Source organism: Endocarpon pusillum, assembly GCF_000464535.1.
Source record: "Endocarpon pusillum Z07020 unplaced genomic scaffold C716229, whole genome shotgun sequence".
Taxonomy (NCBI): Eukaryota; Fungi; Ascomycota; class Eurotiomycetes; order Verrucariales; family Verrucariaceae; genus Endocarpon; species Endocarpon pusillum.
In genome coordinates this window covers 171,663-189,430 of record NW_006913567.1, presented here as the reverse complement: position 1 = coordinate 189,430, position 17,768 = coordinate 171,663, and the positions used below count along the sequence as shown (strand labels likewise).

At 49.6% G+C, this 17,768-nt stretch overlaps 7 protein-coding genes across 7 annotated transcripts in view; 3 read left to right on the top strand and 4 right to left on the bottom strand.

Annotated features, from left to right (window-relative positions):
- Nucleotides 1-170: 170 nt before the first annotated feature.
- On the top strand, nucleotides 171-1,550 carry EPUS_01410 (uncharacterized protein; the record flags this gene model as incomplete). The annotated part of the gene is made up of 3 exons (XM_007788353.1): nucleotides 171-294; nucleotides 347-464; nucleotides 521-1,550. 3 exons carry the CDS (start codon nucleotides 171-173, stop codon nucleotides 1,548-1,550), a joined length of 1,272 nt encoding a protein of 423 aa, XP_007786543.1.
- Nucleotides 1,551-1,784: 234 nt separating this feature from the next.
- Nucleotides 1,785-2,509, bottom strand: EPUS_01409 (uncharacterized protein; the record flags this gene model as incomplete). The annotated part of the gene is made up of 3 exons (XM_007788352.1): nucleotides 1,785-1,809; nucleotides 1,865-2,370; nucleotides 2,468-2,509. 3 exons carry the CDS (start codon nucleotides 2,507-2,509, stop codon nucleotides 1,785-1,787), a joined length of 573 nt encoding a protein of 190 aa, XP_007786542.1.
- A 1,890-nt stretch (nucleotides 2,510-4,399) lies between these two features.
- EPUS_01408 (uncharacterized protein) lies at nucleotides 4,400-5,035 on the bottom strand (the record flags this gene model as incomplete). The annotated part of the gene is made up of 1 exon (XM_007788351.1): nucleotides 4,400-5,035. One exon carries the CDS (start codon nucleotides 5,033-5,035, stop codon nucleotides 4,400-4,402), a length of 636 nt encoding a protein of 211 aa, XP_007786541.1.
- A 299-nt stretch (nucleotides 5,036-5,334) lies between these two features.
- EPUS_01407 (uncharacterized protein) lies at nucleotides 5,335-8,601 on the top strand (the record flags this gene model as incomplete). The annotated part of the gene is made up of 1 exon (XM_007788350.1): nucleotides 5,335-8,601. One exon carries the CDS (start codon nucleotides 5,335-5,337, stop codon nucleotides 8,599-8,601), a length of 3,267 nt encoding a protein of 1,088 aa, XP_007786540.1.
- An 891-nt stretch (nucleotides 8,602-9,492) lies between these two features.
- On the bottom strand, nucleotides 9,493-10,053 carry EPUS_01406 (uncharacterized protein; the record flags this gene model as incomplete). Its single annotated transcript, XM_007788349.1, has 1 exon — nucleotides 9,493-10,053. One exon carries the CDS (start codon nucleotides 10,051-10,053, stop codon nucleotides 9,493-9,495), a length of 561 nt encoding a protein of 186 aa, XP_007786539.1.
- Nucleotides 10,054-13,943: 3,890 nt separating this feature from the next.
- Nucleotides 13,944-16,487, top strand: EPUS_01405 (uncharacterized protein; the record flags this gene model as incomplete). The annotated part of the gene is made up of 4 exons (XM_007788348.1): nucleotides 13,944-13,994; nucleotides 14,052-14,860; nucleotides 14,914-15,054; nucleotides 15,107-16,487. 4 exons carry the CDS (start codon nucleotides 13,944-13,946, stop codon nucleotides 16,485-16,487), a joined length of 2,382 nt encoding a protein of 793 aa, XP_007786538.1.
- Nucleotides 16,488-16,924: 437 nt separating this feature from the next.
- EPUS_01404 (uncharacterized protein) overlaps nucleotides 16,925-17,768 on the bottom strand; it is a gene marked incomplete at both ends in the record, with an annotated part of 1,129 nt that continues 285 nt past the window's right edge. Inside the window, 2 exons of the mRNA XM_007788347.1 lie at nucleotides 16,925-16,999; nucleotides 17,182-17,386. Coding sequence (XP_007786537.1) covers nucleotides 16,925-16,999; nucleotides 17,182-17,386 — 280 coding nt within the window. The remainder of the gene's footprint in view (nucleotides 17,000-17,181; nucleotides 17,387-17,768) is intronic.

Genomic DNA, 17,768 nt, shown 5'->3' with positions numbered 1-17,768 from the left:
GACGGGGCGTCTTCAGTCATCAACTTTAGTCAGCATCGTGGCAGAACTGGCTGACGTGGGAGATAGACAGCACCTATCTATCATCACAGCAAATGATATCCGTTTCTTAATCACAAAGTACGCCTTATTACATTCGTCTCCAACGGATCTACAGTATAAAGAGACAAAATATGGATTCAGTCAATGAAGAAGGGGCCCCAAAGCCTGGACACTGGCCAGTTCCTCCTCAGGAAGATCAACCCATCAGTAAAGACCGCATATGGATTGACGGATGTTTCGACTTCAGCCATCATGGTGAACACTCAGCCATAGAAAGCGCAACTCAGGGAGAAGCTGATACAGGTAGGTCATGCTGGAGCCATGCTTCAAGCCCGACGCCTGGGCAAAGAACTCTTGGTTGGTATTCATTCCGATGAGGACATCCTCGAGAACAAAGGACCAACCGTCATGACCTTGCAAGAACGGTCCGTGGCCCCGGGGTCCGGTGAACCATGATCACTTCGTGCTGATCTACATCAAGGGTAGCGGCAGTGGATGCTTGTCGGTGGTCTACTCTATCTGTTCCCTACGCTCCTTATGTCACGTCTCTACCCTGGATCTCACATTATGGATGCTGGTATGTTGTCCATGGAGACGATATCACTTCTGATAGCAACGGCGGGGACTGCTACAGGTTTGTGAAAGCTGCTGGACGGTTTCTGGTTGTCAAGCGTACACCAGGCATCTCAACCACTGATTTGGTGGGTAGGATGCTGCTGTGTACTAGAACTCATTTCATCAGGTCTTTGACCGATGTCCTTGAAGGAAGAGAGGGGTCAGAGACCGACGAAGAGAAGGTTGCGACTGGTTCCACAATGCTGCAGCGAATCCGGGATTACGCTACAGATGAGAGTGGTCTCCAGCCTGGCCCAGAAGTCTGGACGTGGCTAGGATCTTCTTCGGCCAAAGTTGTTGGTGGACAATCTGAAAAAGGCTCATTCACCAGGATGGTACAAGGTGTCGGCCCATTGCCTGGACAACGTATCGTCTATGTGGACGGCGGGTTTGATCTCTTTTCTTCCGGACACATCGAATTCCTACGTCAGGTGAACGAAAGTGAGAATGGCGCGGCTTATATTGTGGCTGGAGTGCACGATGACAGTGTCATCAATTATTGGAAGGGTCTAAACTATCCGATCATGAACATCTACGAGCGTGGCCTTTGCGTATTACAGTGCAAGTACGTGTCAGCAGTCATCTTCTCGGCTCCATTCAGCCCAAATAAGGCATTTCTCCAGAACATCCCATTCGGCCAGGTTTCGGCAGTTTACCATGGCCCGACCACTTTCATGCCTTTGACATATGACCCATATCTTGACGCCAAGGACATGGGAATTTTCAAACAAGTGCAGCCACATGGTTTTGAGCAAGTCAATGCAGGCGAGATCGTTGACAGGATTCTTAAAGCTCGAGAGGTGTTTGCAGAGAGACAGCGAAAGAAGGCGGAGAAAGCGGTCGGAGAAGAGGCAGCACGGAGAAGAGAGGAGATCGAGGGAGAAGCTGCTGGGTGATGAAGAACCAGACAGGAAAGGTAGGGTTAGAACAGGATGTCGGGGATCGTCCGCTAGCATAGCAGCAACAGATAGACATAGACAAGAGACCCCAGCCAAGGAAATTGCTAGATGAAGTCATTTGGAATCGTTTGAACTATATACATGATGACTGCCTAGGCAATAGGTGTGACATCAGGACACCTCTGAACTGCAGGAGAATGTCTATCAACGCGCGAAGCCTCATACCATTCCCTACGAGAAGCTCCTACACGGATATCTGTAGAGGAGTCAGTACCGTCTAATCCACAATGGCTTCTGTGCCGGTGACTCACTGATTTTCATAGCTCTGTTCCTCTTCCAGCTCATACCTCTTGCTGTGCTGGGTCCCCCCTCCCGGTGTTGGGAATGGCGGCATACCATCTTCTCCCAGCACACTTCCCACGGCTTTCTGCTGCTGAAAGAACGTTGCCAACCCTTTCTCTTCTCCATCCTTCTTCGCCGCCACCAGTTGCTTCGAGCCCTCTGCTCCAGCCAACAGCTTCGGGCTCGGATTTGCGGCACTGCCTACACTTAGCAGGCCAACGACATCCCCCTGAGTGACTGCGCTGATCCTCGGATAACTCCGTCGCACGTCTCGTTTCCAGTATGGATTGTCAGCGATATCCGCTGAGGGAAGTGTGACTGGATCGTCGTAGCCTTTCGGGTCTAAAGCGCCTGGAGGTGGGTTACGGTATTGAGGATTGAGGGGTATGCCGCTGCTTCGATTGGGATCAATAGCAAATATCCTGCGGATCGTTTCCCAGATGCCTGTGCTGCCGACCGTGTATTTCTGGTCAAGCTATATCAGAACGGGCGAACAGAAGGGGAGCATGCGAGCCTGCACAGTTGGCAAAGCCCACCCATTATCATCCTATGGAGAGATTTATGGTAAGTACCTTTGAGATTGGGACGACATGTGAGCCAACACGGTTCGCCATGACGGCGGACCGTTCTCTTAACTGGCTGGTATGCGCAATCAATGGGATCCGTCAATTCAAGCAGCAGCAGCTTGTAGCAACTCCGGAGATCCTGAGCGGCTCAATATCTCCTCTAGTAGAACTGTAAGAGCATGAAGGTGGAGTCGATGGTGAGAAGACTTGGCATTGATATCTAGCTCCGGTCACACACAGTACGAGTTGAAAATTACCGCCAAATTTACTTACTGGATCGAGGCTTACAGGAGTCAAGCCTTCCTTCTGTGATGCCATTGGTAACCATGAATTCCCAGGCAAGAGCTGGATTTGCAATCTCGAAGATAGGACCGAGACCAATTAATTGACCATATACCCTTCTCTTACGTGTTGGATACCTTTACAGTCACCAGCTTTGGCCTTGACCAGCTTCAAACATCGCTTATATCAGTTTGGGGAGTGTGAATAAGGCTTCATATTTCCATTGTATTTCCTTTGAGGAACCATTTCTACCGGAGAGACGTCGTCGTCGGTCATCACGATGAATCGCTACAGGACAATACCCGGGCTGGTTGGCCAGCAAAAGGCCTCTGCCACTACAGTTTGTCAAAAGTGCCTGAAGAAAGATACGTTTTCAGTAATCTGCCTTGGACGATGAAATCTAACATTTCCCCACGGCATTACAGCTATGAATGTAAAGCGACCACCCAAGAGAGGCCCTACGTTTCGCGACCATCGAGAACGCAGCAATTACTCAATCCCACACTTGTTCCGAAGCTTACAAGTGATGTTCCGAACGCCTTATTACGCAGGTACGTGAATTGAATAGCAGTACTTCGCTGTAGATTATGTGCATCTTTCCCTATTAAGTGAAAACCACACTATTGAGAAGGATTGCTGACGGCAGCAGGGAAGGTGTCGCGGATGAGCAGCTAGCAAAGAAAGCTGAACAGCGTGGTCGAACCTTGGATCGTCCCTCTACCAGTCCTCCTCCATCTATGTCTCACGCTCGTAAAAGATCTAGGTCGATTTCATCCAGCTCCACTGAATCGGTGTCAACGATATCCACAGATCGATCACGTTCCCCAAAACGTGCTAGACGAGACAGCGACGACAGATATGTCACGTCGCAAAGAGAGTACGCAGAATTTCCTAGATATCCATCCAGGGATCGAAAGCGGCGTCGCAAATCAAGCTCATCATTGAGCGAATCGAGGTCCGACTTGTCCTCGATAGATGAACGCCGGAATGGCAATGGCAGACGACGACGAAGAACGGTGAGCCCTGAGCCGAGAGGTCGACCTACCGCAGATCGTCGTGGTAGTCATCGAAGCAGGAGTCGAAGTCAAAGTCTCAGCGTGGATCAAAGTCGTGTGACACGTGGGCGGAAGTCGATGACTCCAGCACCGATGGGTATAGACCGCTCAGGCCATCGACGCATTGAGCGTGTCCAAGAGAACAGACCTTTTGCAAAGGGTCAATGGGATGGCGATCGCGACTCTCGGGTTAGACAAGAAACACCAAAGCGAAAGGAGAGAAGCCTGAGTCCATACAGCAAGCGCATTGCGCTAACCCAAGCGATGAACGTGGGACGGTGACACGCATGGGCAACCAACTTTTCAGGTTCAGCGCTATTTGGCAAGGCATGATATCTCCTTGTACAACCCGGTTGCTGGTGCGAAAAACACCAGACCTTCTAGGACGTTTAACGGCGCCGAGGATTATGAAAGACAGTATTCGTGATGTCGGAACTTCTCCGGATTATCCTTTTTGTGCGGCATCAATCTGCTTCTCAAAGCAAGAGGGTGCCAACGATCCTCTATGCATATTCTTTGGCGACAGTATTAATCTCTTTCTCCTGTAATTGATAAAGCTTTGGGTAATGATGCAGTAGTAATCGCTCATACATAGCGGTCTTCAGTGATAGCTGTCTTCTTCTTCCATCTCCAGCTCCCTTCGCTTGTCTTCCTGTTCTTCGCGCTCTCGAAGATGTACGCCTTCAACCAAGATGTTACCCTCAATTCCCACCTCCTCTCCTTCCTTGTCTTGTCCTGCAGTAGAATCGTTATTCTTGAGCTGAGCCTCTTTCTTAGCCTTCTCTATGCGCTCTCTGACTAGCCGTGCAATCGCATTTTGTGTGCGTACGTTTAAGATCTTCATCTTCTCATCTAGATCGCGCTTCAAGTCCCAATTTGGCTTCTTGGGCTGTAGCTTGAACAGGTCAATGCCGTTCTCGGCAGCCTCCTCGTCCTTCTTCGCTTGTTCCGCAGTTTTCGAGGCTATGGATGCAGCCCGTTCTTCCAATGTAATCTGACCCGATGTTGGCGCATTCTCAAATCCTAGCTTTGGCCCTCTGGTTTGGACATCGAAATTCCGACCAGAGAGATAAATATCTGTCTTGTTGTTGATTCTGGTCGCCGCTTCTACTGGCTCTTTGTTTGCCTCTGACTCAGCTACCGGTTCAGGTTGCTTGCGCTTCAAAGATGCGAGCTTTGCCAAGCGAGCTTTGCGATCTGTAGAAGCGGCATCGAGACTGGCATGGTTAGAGGACATGGTGAAGGGTTGAAGAGGCTATCAGTGGCTTGAATGAATCATGATGCTATACATGCGCGGTTATGTATTTAGAAATAGCAATGCATTCGGTTGAGTGTCGATTGTCGTGACCGAAGCTTAGTCAGGACTGTAATCCAGAATACCGGTTGATACTTACATACCATACATAACTACTAACTTAGTACGGGTCGCCAGGCCCTGAGGTCTCCAAATTTCCGACCGAAAGTATTACACATCAAGGAGCTTCAAGGAGCCTTCATTCATGTTCAGTGGTCATAGCCTGATGTGCAGGCCTCTGAATGTTATATCCGTCACTGCGTTTCCGAGCTTTTCAGATATCAGAACGCAGTGCACTTTCCCCTCCAAGATGCTTCTTCACGGTACGATGCTCAACGCGCAACCATGCGACCAACTCCCCTTGCGAGCTAGAGGACAACGAGATCGATCATGGCACACAGGAACCCAAAGCAGGGTCAGGAAACCACGAGGCCGAAGGTCAAGGAATAAGCGCCAACCATGATCTACTCTCAGATCAGGACGAAACTGAACATGCTACTGGGGAGTTGTGTCCCATAGAATCATCCATTACCTCCAATCAGCCCATCTTCCATGCCACCTATACACAAAATGACCGGCAGACTCTCCGACTTCCAGAATTACCCTCAGACTGGGACTCAAGGGACGATCGTGGACATCTTCTTAACCTGCGGCGGCGAAATATTTTGAGGGCCGCTTTCTTAGAAGCAGCCTCGAGTCGACTACACCGCAGATCACAGATCATTTCTAGATTAGCAAGGTCAGAGGCTAAGCTCAAGACTCTAGTCGAATTGCTATATCCATATCGACGCCGACCCCCTAACTGGGACAGAAATATATACGCACTTTTCCATTTTCGGAAATCGACCGTCCTCAATGGCAGTCATATCCCAGGCCTTTCGATATCGCCTCTCGCAGCCGATTGGTGTCAAGATTTACTGCAGGATGGCCACATTAGCGAAGCAAGTGAGATAGGTGAGGAGCTTCGAGCTCAGCAAGAAAGAGCTTGGGAGTTTTTGCCAGATACCCACATGGATAGGCATATGCGTGAGGCTAGGATAAGATGGTCTCAGGTCCCGCAACGGCAGAAAATGATAAGGTGGCCGCACATCATGCTGAAGTGTCTGACTGTCTCAACTGAGCAGGCTTTACGATTTCTGCTTGTGACAGATATCAAACCCTTCCCAACATTCGAGAGCGTTATGGATGTCTTGCTCTACCTCAAAAGAGCTCGAGCACATGAGATTAATGCAAACCCGGAATTGGGTGAGCTATACCAGCAAGTGTTGTCCCGACAACGACAGCCAACACGATGGATATATCATATCGAACGGAAACATCTGGATCTGTTGCTGGAAGACTGCTCTGCTGACCAGGGCAAAGACATATTCGAAAAGCTTCTAGACGCCAATATTTACCTGAGCTATCACTGCATGCTCATTTTCATGGACTTTTTCACCCGAATTGGAGAAATTGATCTGGCCCTTAAAGCGCTCAATGGCATAGACCCCGATGTACGCTTGCGATCTGACCAGCGTCTCCTTTCGAGATGCACAAACTTATTAAAACTTGATTCCATAAGTTTTGATGAGAATTCGCCCAACTTCCGCATTCTACCTCAGATCCTTAAGGCTGGTGTCAAGACAAACCTTGTTCTCCACAACATAGTCCTGAAAAATGCTGTGAATATGGGAGCGTCCATAGTTGCATGGGACCTCTTTCATTACCTTCGCGATCATGATCTCCCAACCGATGCTCGTACGTATCTTGTTCTTATGCAGGATGCATTGGCCCGTCAAGACGTAGAAGGACTTGAAGGACTGATAACTGCAATCTGGGCTCGCAATGACCTGATCGCCAATCCTCATCTGATAGCATTCACTCTTACCGTCATCCGTGTACAGGGACAAGAATCGAAACTGAGTCCAACTGTGGTGTTCTCCGACATGCTGGCGCTCTACGGTCGCACCTTCAGTAGAGCCCCTCTATTACATCTCGAAATGGTTAGCGGAAGTTCCCCATCGGCTTTCAACCAGCATCAAGTCGTACCTGATATGGATACTCTCGCATATGTAGTGCAGTCGTACATACTGGCACAGCAGTCTTCAACGGTTGTACAGTCGCTATGGGACCGGACAGAACAACTGCATTCAGAAGAGGACCAGCTTGCGCTCGGTCTGGCACAGTGTCTCCCTTTCTATGATGGATTCATAGCATTCTTTGCTCGGAAAATGCAAACCCTCCCTAAGTGTCTTCAGATTGTGCAATTAATGCTTGACAGAAAGATCTCGCCGTCTGCTACAACATGGGGTATTCTTGCTGTGGCTTTCACAAGATACGGCCAGCTTGAAGCTGCAAGGGAAGTGGATACGTTAATGTACCGACAAGGTCTTCACCGTACAGAAAAAACTACTCGTTTGATGATGGAGCTTACTCCACAACCTGCTCGCCCAGATTTCGTCAGCATGGATGAAGACTTCGGAAAACAGCCCGAAGGAACATCTTTGGATGTACGATCACCATCTACAGATTTCGAGCAAGAGTCACAATTTGAAGAAGAGGATTTCATAGACGCCACTGCAAGCAACATGCCGCAATTGCAGCGAGAGAGCCCATCTCTTCCCAATACTCTGATTCGGCTTGATTCCATCATTACAAGCAATTCAGCTTATGGTGAAACTTTTGTTGATGGCATTTTTGACCATGCACAACTAACTCAGCGTGGGGAAGCGCCCAATGACACTCATGATGCCACAACGGAGCCTGGTCTAGTATTTGCTGGCTCAAGATTTTGTTCGCCAGCGACGTCAGACTTCTTCTTTACTGGAGTGGATTTTCGTTCAACATACAACGCCAGCTTTGTTTGGTCAAGATTGAAGGCTGCAAGAGACGAGGAGTATGGGTGCTGGGAGAAGGCCAGGGAGAGAGAGGCTAGGGAGAGACAGGTAGGATCGACACGTTGCGAGGTCAGAAACAGGCAGGGTGAGAGGAGTCAGGATCAGGAGATTGGGGAAATTGAAAGCGGGGGTAGAGTGGAGGAAAGGGCGCAGAGCCTCACGCCACAAGAAGAGGAGACACAAGCGCAGCAGATTCAGGAGCAAGTAACCGAAGCTGGGTCAAATCAAGAGCCCGCTAAAAAAGATGCAAGGCACGAAAGAATCGACGATCAAAAGCCGGCGACTATAAACAAACAGATAAAGAAGAGCGAACGCAAAGAGAGCGAGAACCCAAAGTCTACGGCGAAGAAAAGCAATGCCAAACCTTTTCGAGGTAGATTTACACGAATCCGAAAATATGAGAGCGAAGGCACAAATGTCAAGGTCAGGAAGATGAAAAGCGACCCGATGAAGGTCAAGATCAGACGAATGGCAATCTTTGAATATTTAACACTAAATAGGCGCAGAGCCGAGCTTTCCAAATATCTCGACCTGAAGGGTAGCAAGGAGCTTGTCTCCAAGTTACAAAGCGTGGAGACAATTCCACCCGGCGATCGCACAACAAGTCCGATACCACGGCGGAAATGCCCGTAACCGAGTGGAGCGCCCTTGCATCCTATCAAGTCCAGCTCTGCTCTGCTCTGAAGTATCGCATTTTGGGAATCATGCGACGGGTGAAGATAGTTATGCTGGCAGGGTGAGAAGAGCTCCTGTTCCGCGCAATAAGGATTAAAGCAACACAATCTCACTTCTCTAACCACTGACGCTTCCAACGATGGAAATTCTGAGGCTAAAAGGCAAGCTGAGAGCTCCTTGTTCTCCCACAAAACACGGGTGACAGATGATGATATGGCGAAGTGCGGCAAGGTCCGCAGCACGTTCCTGATACCACGCTGCTATAATGGCCAATCCATGAAATCATTCCATAAGCCGGAGCATTACAACCTACAAAGCTCGAAGTCTATTCCCAGCCTTCCTCAAAGGATGCCTCGTAGAAACCGAAATTTCGGTTAGAGCTTGCCCATATCCAAAATAAAAAGGGGCCTTCCATTTGCTACTCCAGATGGAGTGAAGATATTTGTGCATACTGGCCCGGATGCACGATAGGGATGCCGCGCTGCAACTTCACTACAAAACTGTGCGTATACTTCCTTTCGACGTACCCGAACTTCAGCAAATATCTTCAACTGAACGTTATTCTTGATCGAGATAGTCTTGCTCAAGCTGTCTGCATACATTTCTTCCCCACCATGACGACATCCTCTGTGATCATTTGCGCTTACTTCCTCTCTCTGTGCTCGTCAGCGTCGCACTTATATCCCCAGTATCTTGATGCTAATTCATACAAATCCAGAAAAAAGTCCCGCTTTGACGCCATACTCAACCGTACTGATACATGCACGCTCGAAGCCCCACAAATAGAGTCCACACCGTCAACTCCATCATCTAATCATACCCCAAACATTACCCCTAAGAGATCCATTACTAAACCTCCCATCCTTCATCATTCCCTTCAGATTCATCATCCGAATCATCCGACCACCAAGAACGCTCCTCTTCCTCACCCCAATCCTTCAACAACCCACTCAACGTCATTACCGTCTCCTGGCGCTGGATTTGACGTCTCACTCTGTCCCTTTCGGACTCGAGGCGGGCGAGGTTGAGTTGTTGATTTAGATGGGCGAGCATGGGGAGGGTGGCGCGCTCAATTGAGTTTGTGAGGTGGCTGTGTGTTCTTGTTGTTGTGCTTGTGCTTGTAGTGGGTGATTGAGTTTTAGAAATTGTGGTATGACGTCTGTGGTAGTGTGGCCGGGAGAAGTTGCGCTGATGGGTGGTAGTCGAAGGACTTTGGGTTGGTTGGATAGATATGTGCTGCTGCTGCTGCTGTTGTTGCTGTTGTTGTTGGAAATCGATTTGTAGAAGAGAGATGTGTCTGGGACGAGACGAAGGTTGAGGAGCGTGCGGGAAGAGTCGGTATGTAGGAGAGGAGGAGCGAGAGGATGTGATTGAGGAGGTTGGGCTGTGGGTGCTTGGGGTGGTTGCCATTATGTGAGAGATTGTGAAGGTGGGAGGTTTGGTGTGTAGGTAGTATAAGACAGGTAGACCGGGGCGAGTATGTATCCAAGTTGATAACTCGACTCCAGCAGGGAGTTTCCGAGAACTGGCGCACAAGGTGTTAAGCGAGCAAAGGGAATTGCTAGTTAAGGGGATGTGCGCTGTGAAGCCGAGAGATATGGTGTATATGTATATGTGATGGATGTCCACTGAAGGATCCAAGCCCCTCACAAGGTTGCCAGAATGTAGCTAGTTATACTAAGTACTATCTTCAATTGACCAAACGAAGGAGAACAAACTAAAATCCGTCCCAGGATATCTATATCTATATTCCTCACCCTCTCGGAACCGGTTATTGCACCTCATCTCAGTGCCGATCGATCCTCCCACGGGCTGGCCGATAATCTCCAAGTAAACTCCATATAGTTAGCAATTACTCCTTCTGCACGTGCAATCCTATTCCGTCCAACCATCCCAGCAACACAATATCAATCGCCGGCCGGCGGCCGACAGCCTGAGCGAACTAATAATGGTAAGTGGCTGACAGCTGTCGTCGCTTATCCTTAGGGTATTGTTAACTACGTAGTATGCCACACCTGCAGGGGTATGAAGCAGGCTAAACTTAAATCTTACGCATATGCAAGGTACGGGGTGGGATCAAGGGCGTTTTAGGACGTGTCAGAAGACTCGTATTCTTCAAAGCTTGGACATGAGGCCGATTTAGGGTTGGGGAAGGAACGGTCGATCGGCTTAGCCTAGTCAATGCTCTCTGGGGGTTGATGTGGGGGTTGTTCTTCGCTTGCTTGATAGGAGTGCTGATTGTAGGATTCGCCCCAGGAGGCAAAGGATCAGGAACACATCAGCTACGAGTAACCACGCAGATTAAGCCCGCAGCCTTATCGGGCACCAGATGGATAGGTACTACGTAAGAGAGACGATGGCGGTGCCAATAGAAGTGTTCCAAGGTTACGCATCATCACCATTGATGAACTCACTCGCTTCGATAGATCATTCACTTCCTTCGCATACGCATCATCCCAGATTCGGCATAGCTCAAGTGGAAGTTACTACGTAGTACGTAGTACAGCCCCACATCAGGAAAGTAGACGAGCAAGCGCCCGATTGACTTTAAGCAACCAGTGTTTGCATATTCTGAAGCAGAGCCCGTAAAAGATGATACAATCTGACGTGAACCACAGACAATCCAATCTGTTCCTGCCGTCACTCACTGTTTCAGAGTTAGACTTTTTCATTACTGCAACTAGAAGTTTCGTCGACATCTAAAGGAAGCAGTATGCAAGTCCTGGTGTGCTTGTCCTTGCCGAAATTGCCTACTTCGAATCGGGACCATTCCTGTATGGGCGGCTTTGCATGTTCATCGCGGTGAGTTTATGGCGGACGGTGGACCTGTCAGAACTGCTTTCCGTGTCAGCGTTGGGATTCACCATTCTACTACGTATGCTTATTGCAGTCGTCTACTCCGTAGGTTTTACGACAATTCTTCGACATCGAGACTTGCAAAGCTGGCAACTTACTAGCCCAAAAGAGAGTGAAGCGAGAACACCTGCTCCCCCCATCCGAGAATTTCCAAACACCTCGCAAGTAAAAGCAGTGGGCGTCTTGAATTATCCCCAGCGTACATTTGTTCTGTTGGCGCTGAGAATCATGAAGATGCCATTATTATTGACATGGAATCAAGGGAGTCGAGTCTTTCCTTTCTTACGGAATTGGGAATACTAAATTGGAGACATTGCGAATCGTTGTCGAATAGCTTAATGCTCATCGTTTTAGGAGTATCGCACTAGCTTGGCAGCAATAAAAGCTCTGGTTTGCCCAGTACAGTCTTCACAATGTTTTCAAAGGTCGTCGAAAGAACACGATTGCTGTTTGCTCGAGCTCTATTAGCACCAGCGAGGACTTTGATTCCCACAGGACCTTCGTCACCACGATCGCAGAATCAGTCGGTAAGGCTGCGGTGAGGAAGAGGTCCTCGCTATTTCACATCATACACGCCTATTCTTGAAGACATACATATGTTCTCTCTCCCTCTCCCCCCATATCTCTCTAAGCAGGCACCTGCAATTTGACTTTCTTCTCTGAATCCTCTGCGTTCCCTGTCTCTTGATCTAAACCGGTTCAACCCAGGATTTCATACTCATACTTCATGTCGCCAAAGCTGTATCAAAGACATTCGTAGTGATGTCCTTTACTATCAGACTGCTGCTTCTTGTTCTTTGCGCATGCATCTCTTGGGTCATATCATCCCTTTCAAACGAAAATCGAAAAATTGTGGACACAGCTTCAACCAACTTACAAGCTCTATTACCCTTCCTCCTGTCTCTCACTTATCCGGAACCATTTGCCCGAGCATCTCCCATCATACCTTGAAGGAATATGTGACGTATATTTACGGCCCTCCAGAGTCGCGACTAGGAAAGCCAAGCCTAACACCCCAAACTCCAACGGCCAAACTTTCTCAGGTTTTATTTCCCACACACATCATGGTAAACCCGCACCTGAAATGTGCTCATTCTCCGGGTGTGCCATTCACAGAATTGATGCTGACTGATCTCCATGTTTTTTGTGCCGAAGCCGGACATTCAATGCAGCTTTTACCCAGATCCTCCACTGGAGGGCACCCTTTACGAAGGTCTGGGCCAGTGGAAGAGTGTGACAAGGAAGAAGGAAAAGGGGGAAAGAGACCTCCTTTCCCAGATAGTAGCCAAGAGAAGTCCTGCGTATGTGTACACAGCTAGATGCCCTGTAGGGCCAAAATTGCCAAACAAGTGAGCACGACAACAAGTATTGCCGGAAAAATGCCTTAATCACTTGCGGAAAAATTGACTGCCTTGTTGAGTAGATATTCTTCACGTGGGTTTGAGATACGAGAAGAAACTTCAATGTTCACAAAGAAAGATTTCGGAGAAATATTAGGTGGAAGGGCGCCATCTAGCGACTGTCCACAATGGTGTAACGCTGAGCAATAATAGGCAGCTCAATCTGACATGACAGAACTTCAGAGCCCGTAGTGGTAAGAATGGTCTCTTGACCAAAGAGGAGCAGAAAATCATGAAGAAGTAGGGTTATGCAAATAAATACTGTCAAGACCTGCTCATGTCTTTGAGAGTGGAAGCCAAGGAATTATAGGGCCACAATCGGCGGAGACGTTAGGGGGACCTCGTACAGCGTAAGTGTACAGTGGCTTAAGCACAGCGGGAGCTAAACTCCTACTGACGCTGGCGAGCGCAGTCAACTTTCCTACCCAGTCAACCACTGCTACTTGACCACAAACTGTCGGTCCACTAGGACAGGGAGAAAGACGACCAAAACGTTGTCGCCGTCCTTGATCCTTCCTTATCCATTTGTGACCTGCACACCCACCTACAAGGTGTTCTCTCTGCCCCACGCAAGCAACTTCACCAATGTACTGAGCTGCAGTACGCATTCACCGTCTAGGTGTTCTCCACGATTAGTACCTATATTGGAATCACACGATAATCCTTCACCTACAAGCCGTTTCCTCCATCATTTTCGTATCGAAAGTCGAGTTCAATCCCGCCGATCTCCAGTCGTGAGACGGGCCATTAATATCCTTGTGCTCTCTGATCAAAGCTCCGAGGCACATATCGCCTAGTAGCTATCAGGAGTGGTCTACAGCTTCCTTGAGAAGTCCCATCACCTTGCCCTGCCAGCAAAGCTCATGGAGTGGCTCCTCTTTAGTCAGAAATGTGCTGCTGGCTTTAGCCTTATTGTGTGAGGAGGGGTCCACATTCGCTTTCTTTTCGAGCCCGCAAAAGTGTTTCGAATGTATCTTGGGCATATAGATCTCCAAAAGTTCTTCTCGTCAGATTTTTGGATTGGAGTATACTAGGCGTGTGGTCATGGCGTCAGTAACTCCTGCAGCAGTTGCCGGCAAGCCCTCCTTTGCCAAGGTCAGTTTTGTCCAAGCTCTATCCATCTGTACATGCTTCTAACCAGCAGTTCTTCAGGTTGCGGCCATGGCACCTCCGCCGAAAGTCGTCAGCGCCACAAATGCTCAGACCAAGGCAACAGAATCACAAAAAGACCCCGGCATGAATTTGCAACCTGATAATCCCGCGAAGGTGGTATCTGGAACCACTCAAGTCTTCGCAAGCCAAGCTTCAGTCCTTTCCGATGTAGATGTGATCGCAAATGGCATTGAGAAGTTGAATGTCAGCCCGGAAGTGTCATCAAACCATTCGCCGAACGAGTCAAGCACAGACACGGTACCCATTACCAATAGCGCGGAGGACGATCGCTCGCATCTATCAAGCTCATCAACAAAACAAGCTAGCTTTGACACCAAAAGCATGGCGTCTGAAAATACCTTCGCAATGGACGAGAAAGAGTCACTTCGTCCTGATGACAGCGCAAGTGTTCAGGCAGCGGATGAGGATGAGCCATTTTTCGTTCCTCCAGTATTCGGCAGGGCTGATCTTCAGATGGCGCTGGATGGTAATAATGTCAACTTGCGCAGGCCGCTGCATGATCGTACCATTGCTTCTGGTCCCACTGGTCGACAATTCCCCATGACCATAATGGCGAACCCGCCTCGGTTTGGGGATATCATGCCGGCTGCACCTCCGGGTCTTCATCAACACATGACGCCCCTTGACCCGTTTGCAACAAAACAGGATGGTGTGGAGTCACTTCAGCAATATCCAGCAGGTCCAACTTCCCCAGATGAGAAAATCATAGAAGCCTTGGGAACGCCAAAGGACCGATTACTCCTCCTGCAGCTCGAGGAGAGGTTTCTTGCTTTCATTGCACAATCCAGGTACAATCTCAATGTTAAATCATTACTCGAGTTTGCGCTTACCTTCCTTGCAGAGATGATACGCTCCATCTACCTCCACAGAACTCTTACGAGAGATTGCTAGCCCATAAACTGGCAGATTACTATAACTTGGTTCACTACAGTCCGCCTGACAGCAATTCGATCCGTCTGTGCAAGAATATGGAGTTCAAACTGTCAGTACGATTTGTTTCATCCGCCTACCTCTCTGCTGACTCACATTCCCAGGCCTTTGCCGTTGAGTGAGCTTGTTCGTGGCATCGTTGGCAGAGATAGTCTCCCCACCGGTGCAGCAGCCGTCAAGATAATGCGACGTACAGCTTTGTCTGGAAACAAACTTTCCAACGAAGGAAGTACAGCTGCTAGCTCATCTGTTCCCTCCAAAGCAACATCCGATGCAGGCGCGGAAAACACCAGTGAAGAAGGGATGCCCTCTCCTCCGGACACGGCCTCATCAAAGGATCGATCCAAGTGGACACGAGAAGAGAAAGAAGCACATTACAAGGCTGCCCGGGAACGGATCTTTCGCGATTTCCAGGAAGCGCAACCCGCAGAGAACCTGAGTGCGGACGCTTCTACAAATATGTCGCGGTCGAGCTCATCGAGTGGCAAGAAGAAAGGCCACAAGCAGAGAACGCCTAAAGACGACAGCTTTGAGGTTAGATCTTCCTATGTTCCTGGATACGGGGGCATGCCTTATTCTACTCAGAATCAGTATGTTGAGTCGTACAGTGCCAGTGGCCATCAGTCGCCTTATGGAGCCCAGACGCCCAGTGCGGTGCCGACCATGGCATTCGGCGCAAATGCTACCCCAGCATACGGTCAATACGATCCGTCTGCTACGATGTCGGGGACCAATTATGCTGCTGCATACCCTAATTACTGCGGTTCCAATGATGGATGGTCTGGTTCACAATCACCACAGCCAGGTGGTTATTGCAACTTCGTTCAGCAGCCTGGGCCTAGCTATCCTGCGTATGGCTCTGCGGTATCACCACCTGTCAATCAATATCCGCCCATTGCTTCGGCAACTTTTCCGGTGCCGAACCAGCAGTGGGGTCTGGTGCAATATTCGCAACCATACCAAGCACAGCCACCCATGCAGTTGTCCATGGGGCAGAACGGTGCTCCGATGTCATGGACAAGTTGTCACCCGTACTCAAATGCAGCCAGCCCTGGTAGTCCATATCAGTTTGCACCGGCTCCATTTCAGCAATATTCGTCGACTACACCACCCCTCAACCAACATCCTCTTCCTGGAAGCTACAGTCGTCCCGCTTTCAATCCACAGACGCGCTCGTTTGTTCCAGGCGGTCCAAATCATCGCTTTGGAGGACAAGCTAGCCATGGTCGAGCCACAAACTCGTACATCATTCCTCAAGGTAGCAACAGCACTCCTAACGCCGACAATACCGATGCCGCAGCGCGCGCCTCGTCAGCAGCAAAGACGGCTCAAGAATCCCTCCAGAAGAAATGGGGTACGCCTGCACATCTACCCAAAAAGCCGCCGCCTTCTAAGGTGGAGAACACTTCGCCTCTTCCCTCTAAGACGTCATTTACGCCACTAGCATCTAGCGCTGTGAAGAGTAGTACACCCGTTGGACAATAATTGAGATCTGGCGTTTGTGTAGATGGAGGACGGAGTGGGTGTCGGAGCGTGTCACGAATTGATGATGGATAGGGGGCGTTTGACTTCAATCTATGAGCATTCAACGGCGGACAGCAGTGATGGTAGAAGGTGCATCCGCCAGCGAGAGGGAAAAGTTGGCGCAGAGACAATGGGAAAGGTTGGTTTGTGCGACGACAAAGCTGGTGCTAATTTCAGGCTATCTTCGAGCTCGGTGGTTTTTTGGCTTTGCATTCTGACGCCGCTGTACCCACACCGTCACAGACACAAATCTTTGCCAAAGTGACATTGGTCTCTGTTTCCTCGTTGCCGACCGTGAGCATCCACTGCGAGCATCTACTGCGATTTTCACAAGCTAAGTAGTGCATGGACCATCTGGAACAGTCCCAAAGAACATGCTTTCTCGCTAAGAAAAGGGCCTAGGCCTCGGCCTCGGCGTAGCGGTTGTGCCCGACCAGGCAGCTTGAGATGAAGAAAGGAGCACCATCCCAGCCCTATCAGACCGTCCTATTCCTACGGGAAGCTGCGCCGGCGATGCCTATGACAAGAATCAAAGTTCCCGCTTCTCCTTCGCTCCACAGCACGCTTCTGCCAAAAAGCGGAAAGGTCCTCGGCGTACTTTTTCCATCACGGCAAAGAATTGTAGCGATGCCCTTCCAATCACACACCCACTCACTCTCTCATCCCTCAATAGTTCCAGGATGGTGGATGACGAGGCGGAGGTTGGAGGGGGCAGATTCAGGGTCTGGGTGGGTGCTAGGTCGACGGCGGTGGCGAAGTCGAGGTCCGGGCGGTTGCGGGGCAGGTGGATGGTTTGCGGCGAGGTGGAGGTTGGTGGCGCGTGCAGGAGGAGGCTGTGTAGCGTGCATTGGCCGGTGAATCTGGGGGGGAGAGAGGGGGGAGGTTAGTGGTTGGGTTGCATGGTTTGGGAGTGGTTTGAGTGATGGTGGAGGGGATGGTGGATTGCTGGTTGCTGGTTGCTGGTTGCTGGTTGCTGGTTGAGCTGGGGAGAGGATCGAGGAAGGGGGTAGGGAGGGAGGGAGAGGGAAGGCATCTTTTATAGACATCACCATCCATTTATACATCTGACGTTTTCCCCCGTAGACAGCCCCTACCAATAGCCTGATGGGGCCTTCATGCCCCGACCCATCCCCATCTGACATGGTGGTGACATCCCACTCTTACCGAAATGATCCATAAAAAAAATAAAGAAGAAACAAAACAGCACCAACCACCCCCCTCCCCCCCCCGAAATCAAGAAAG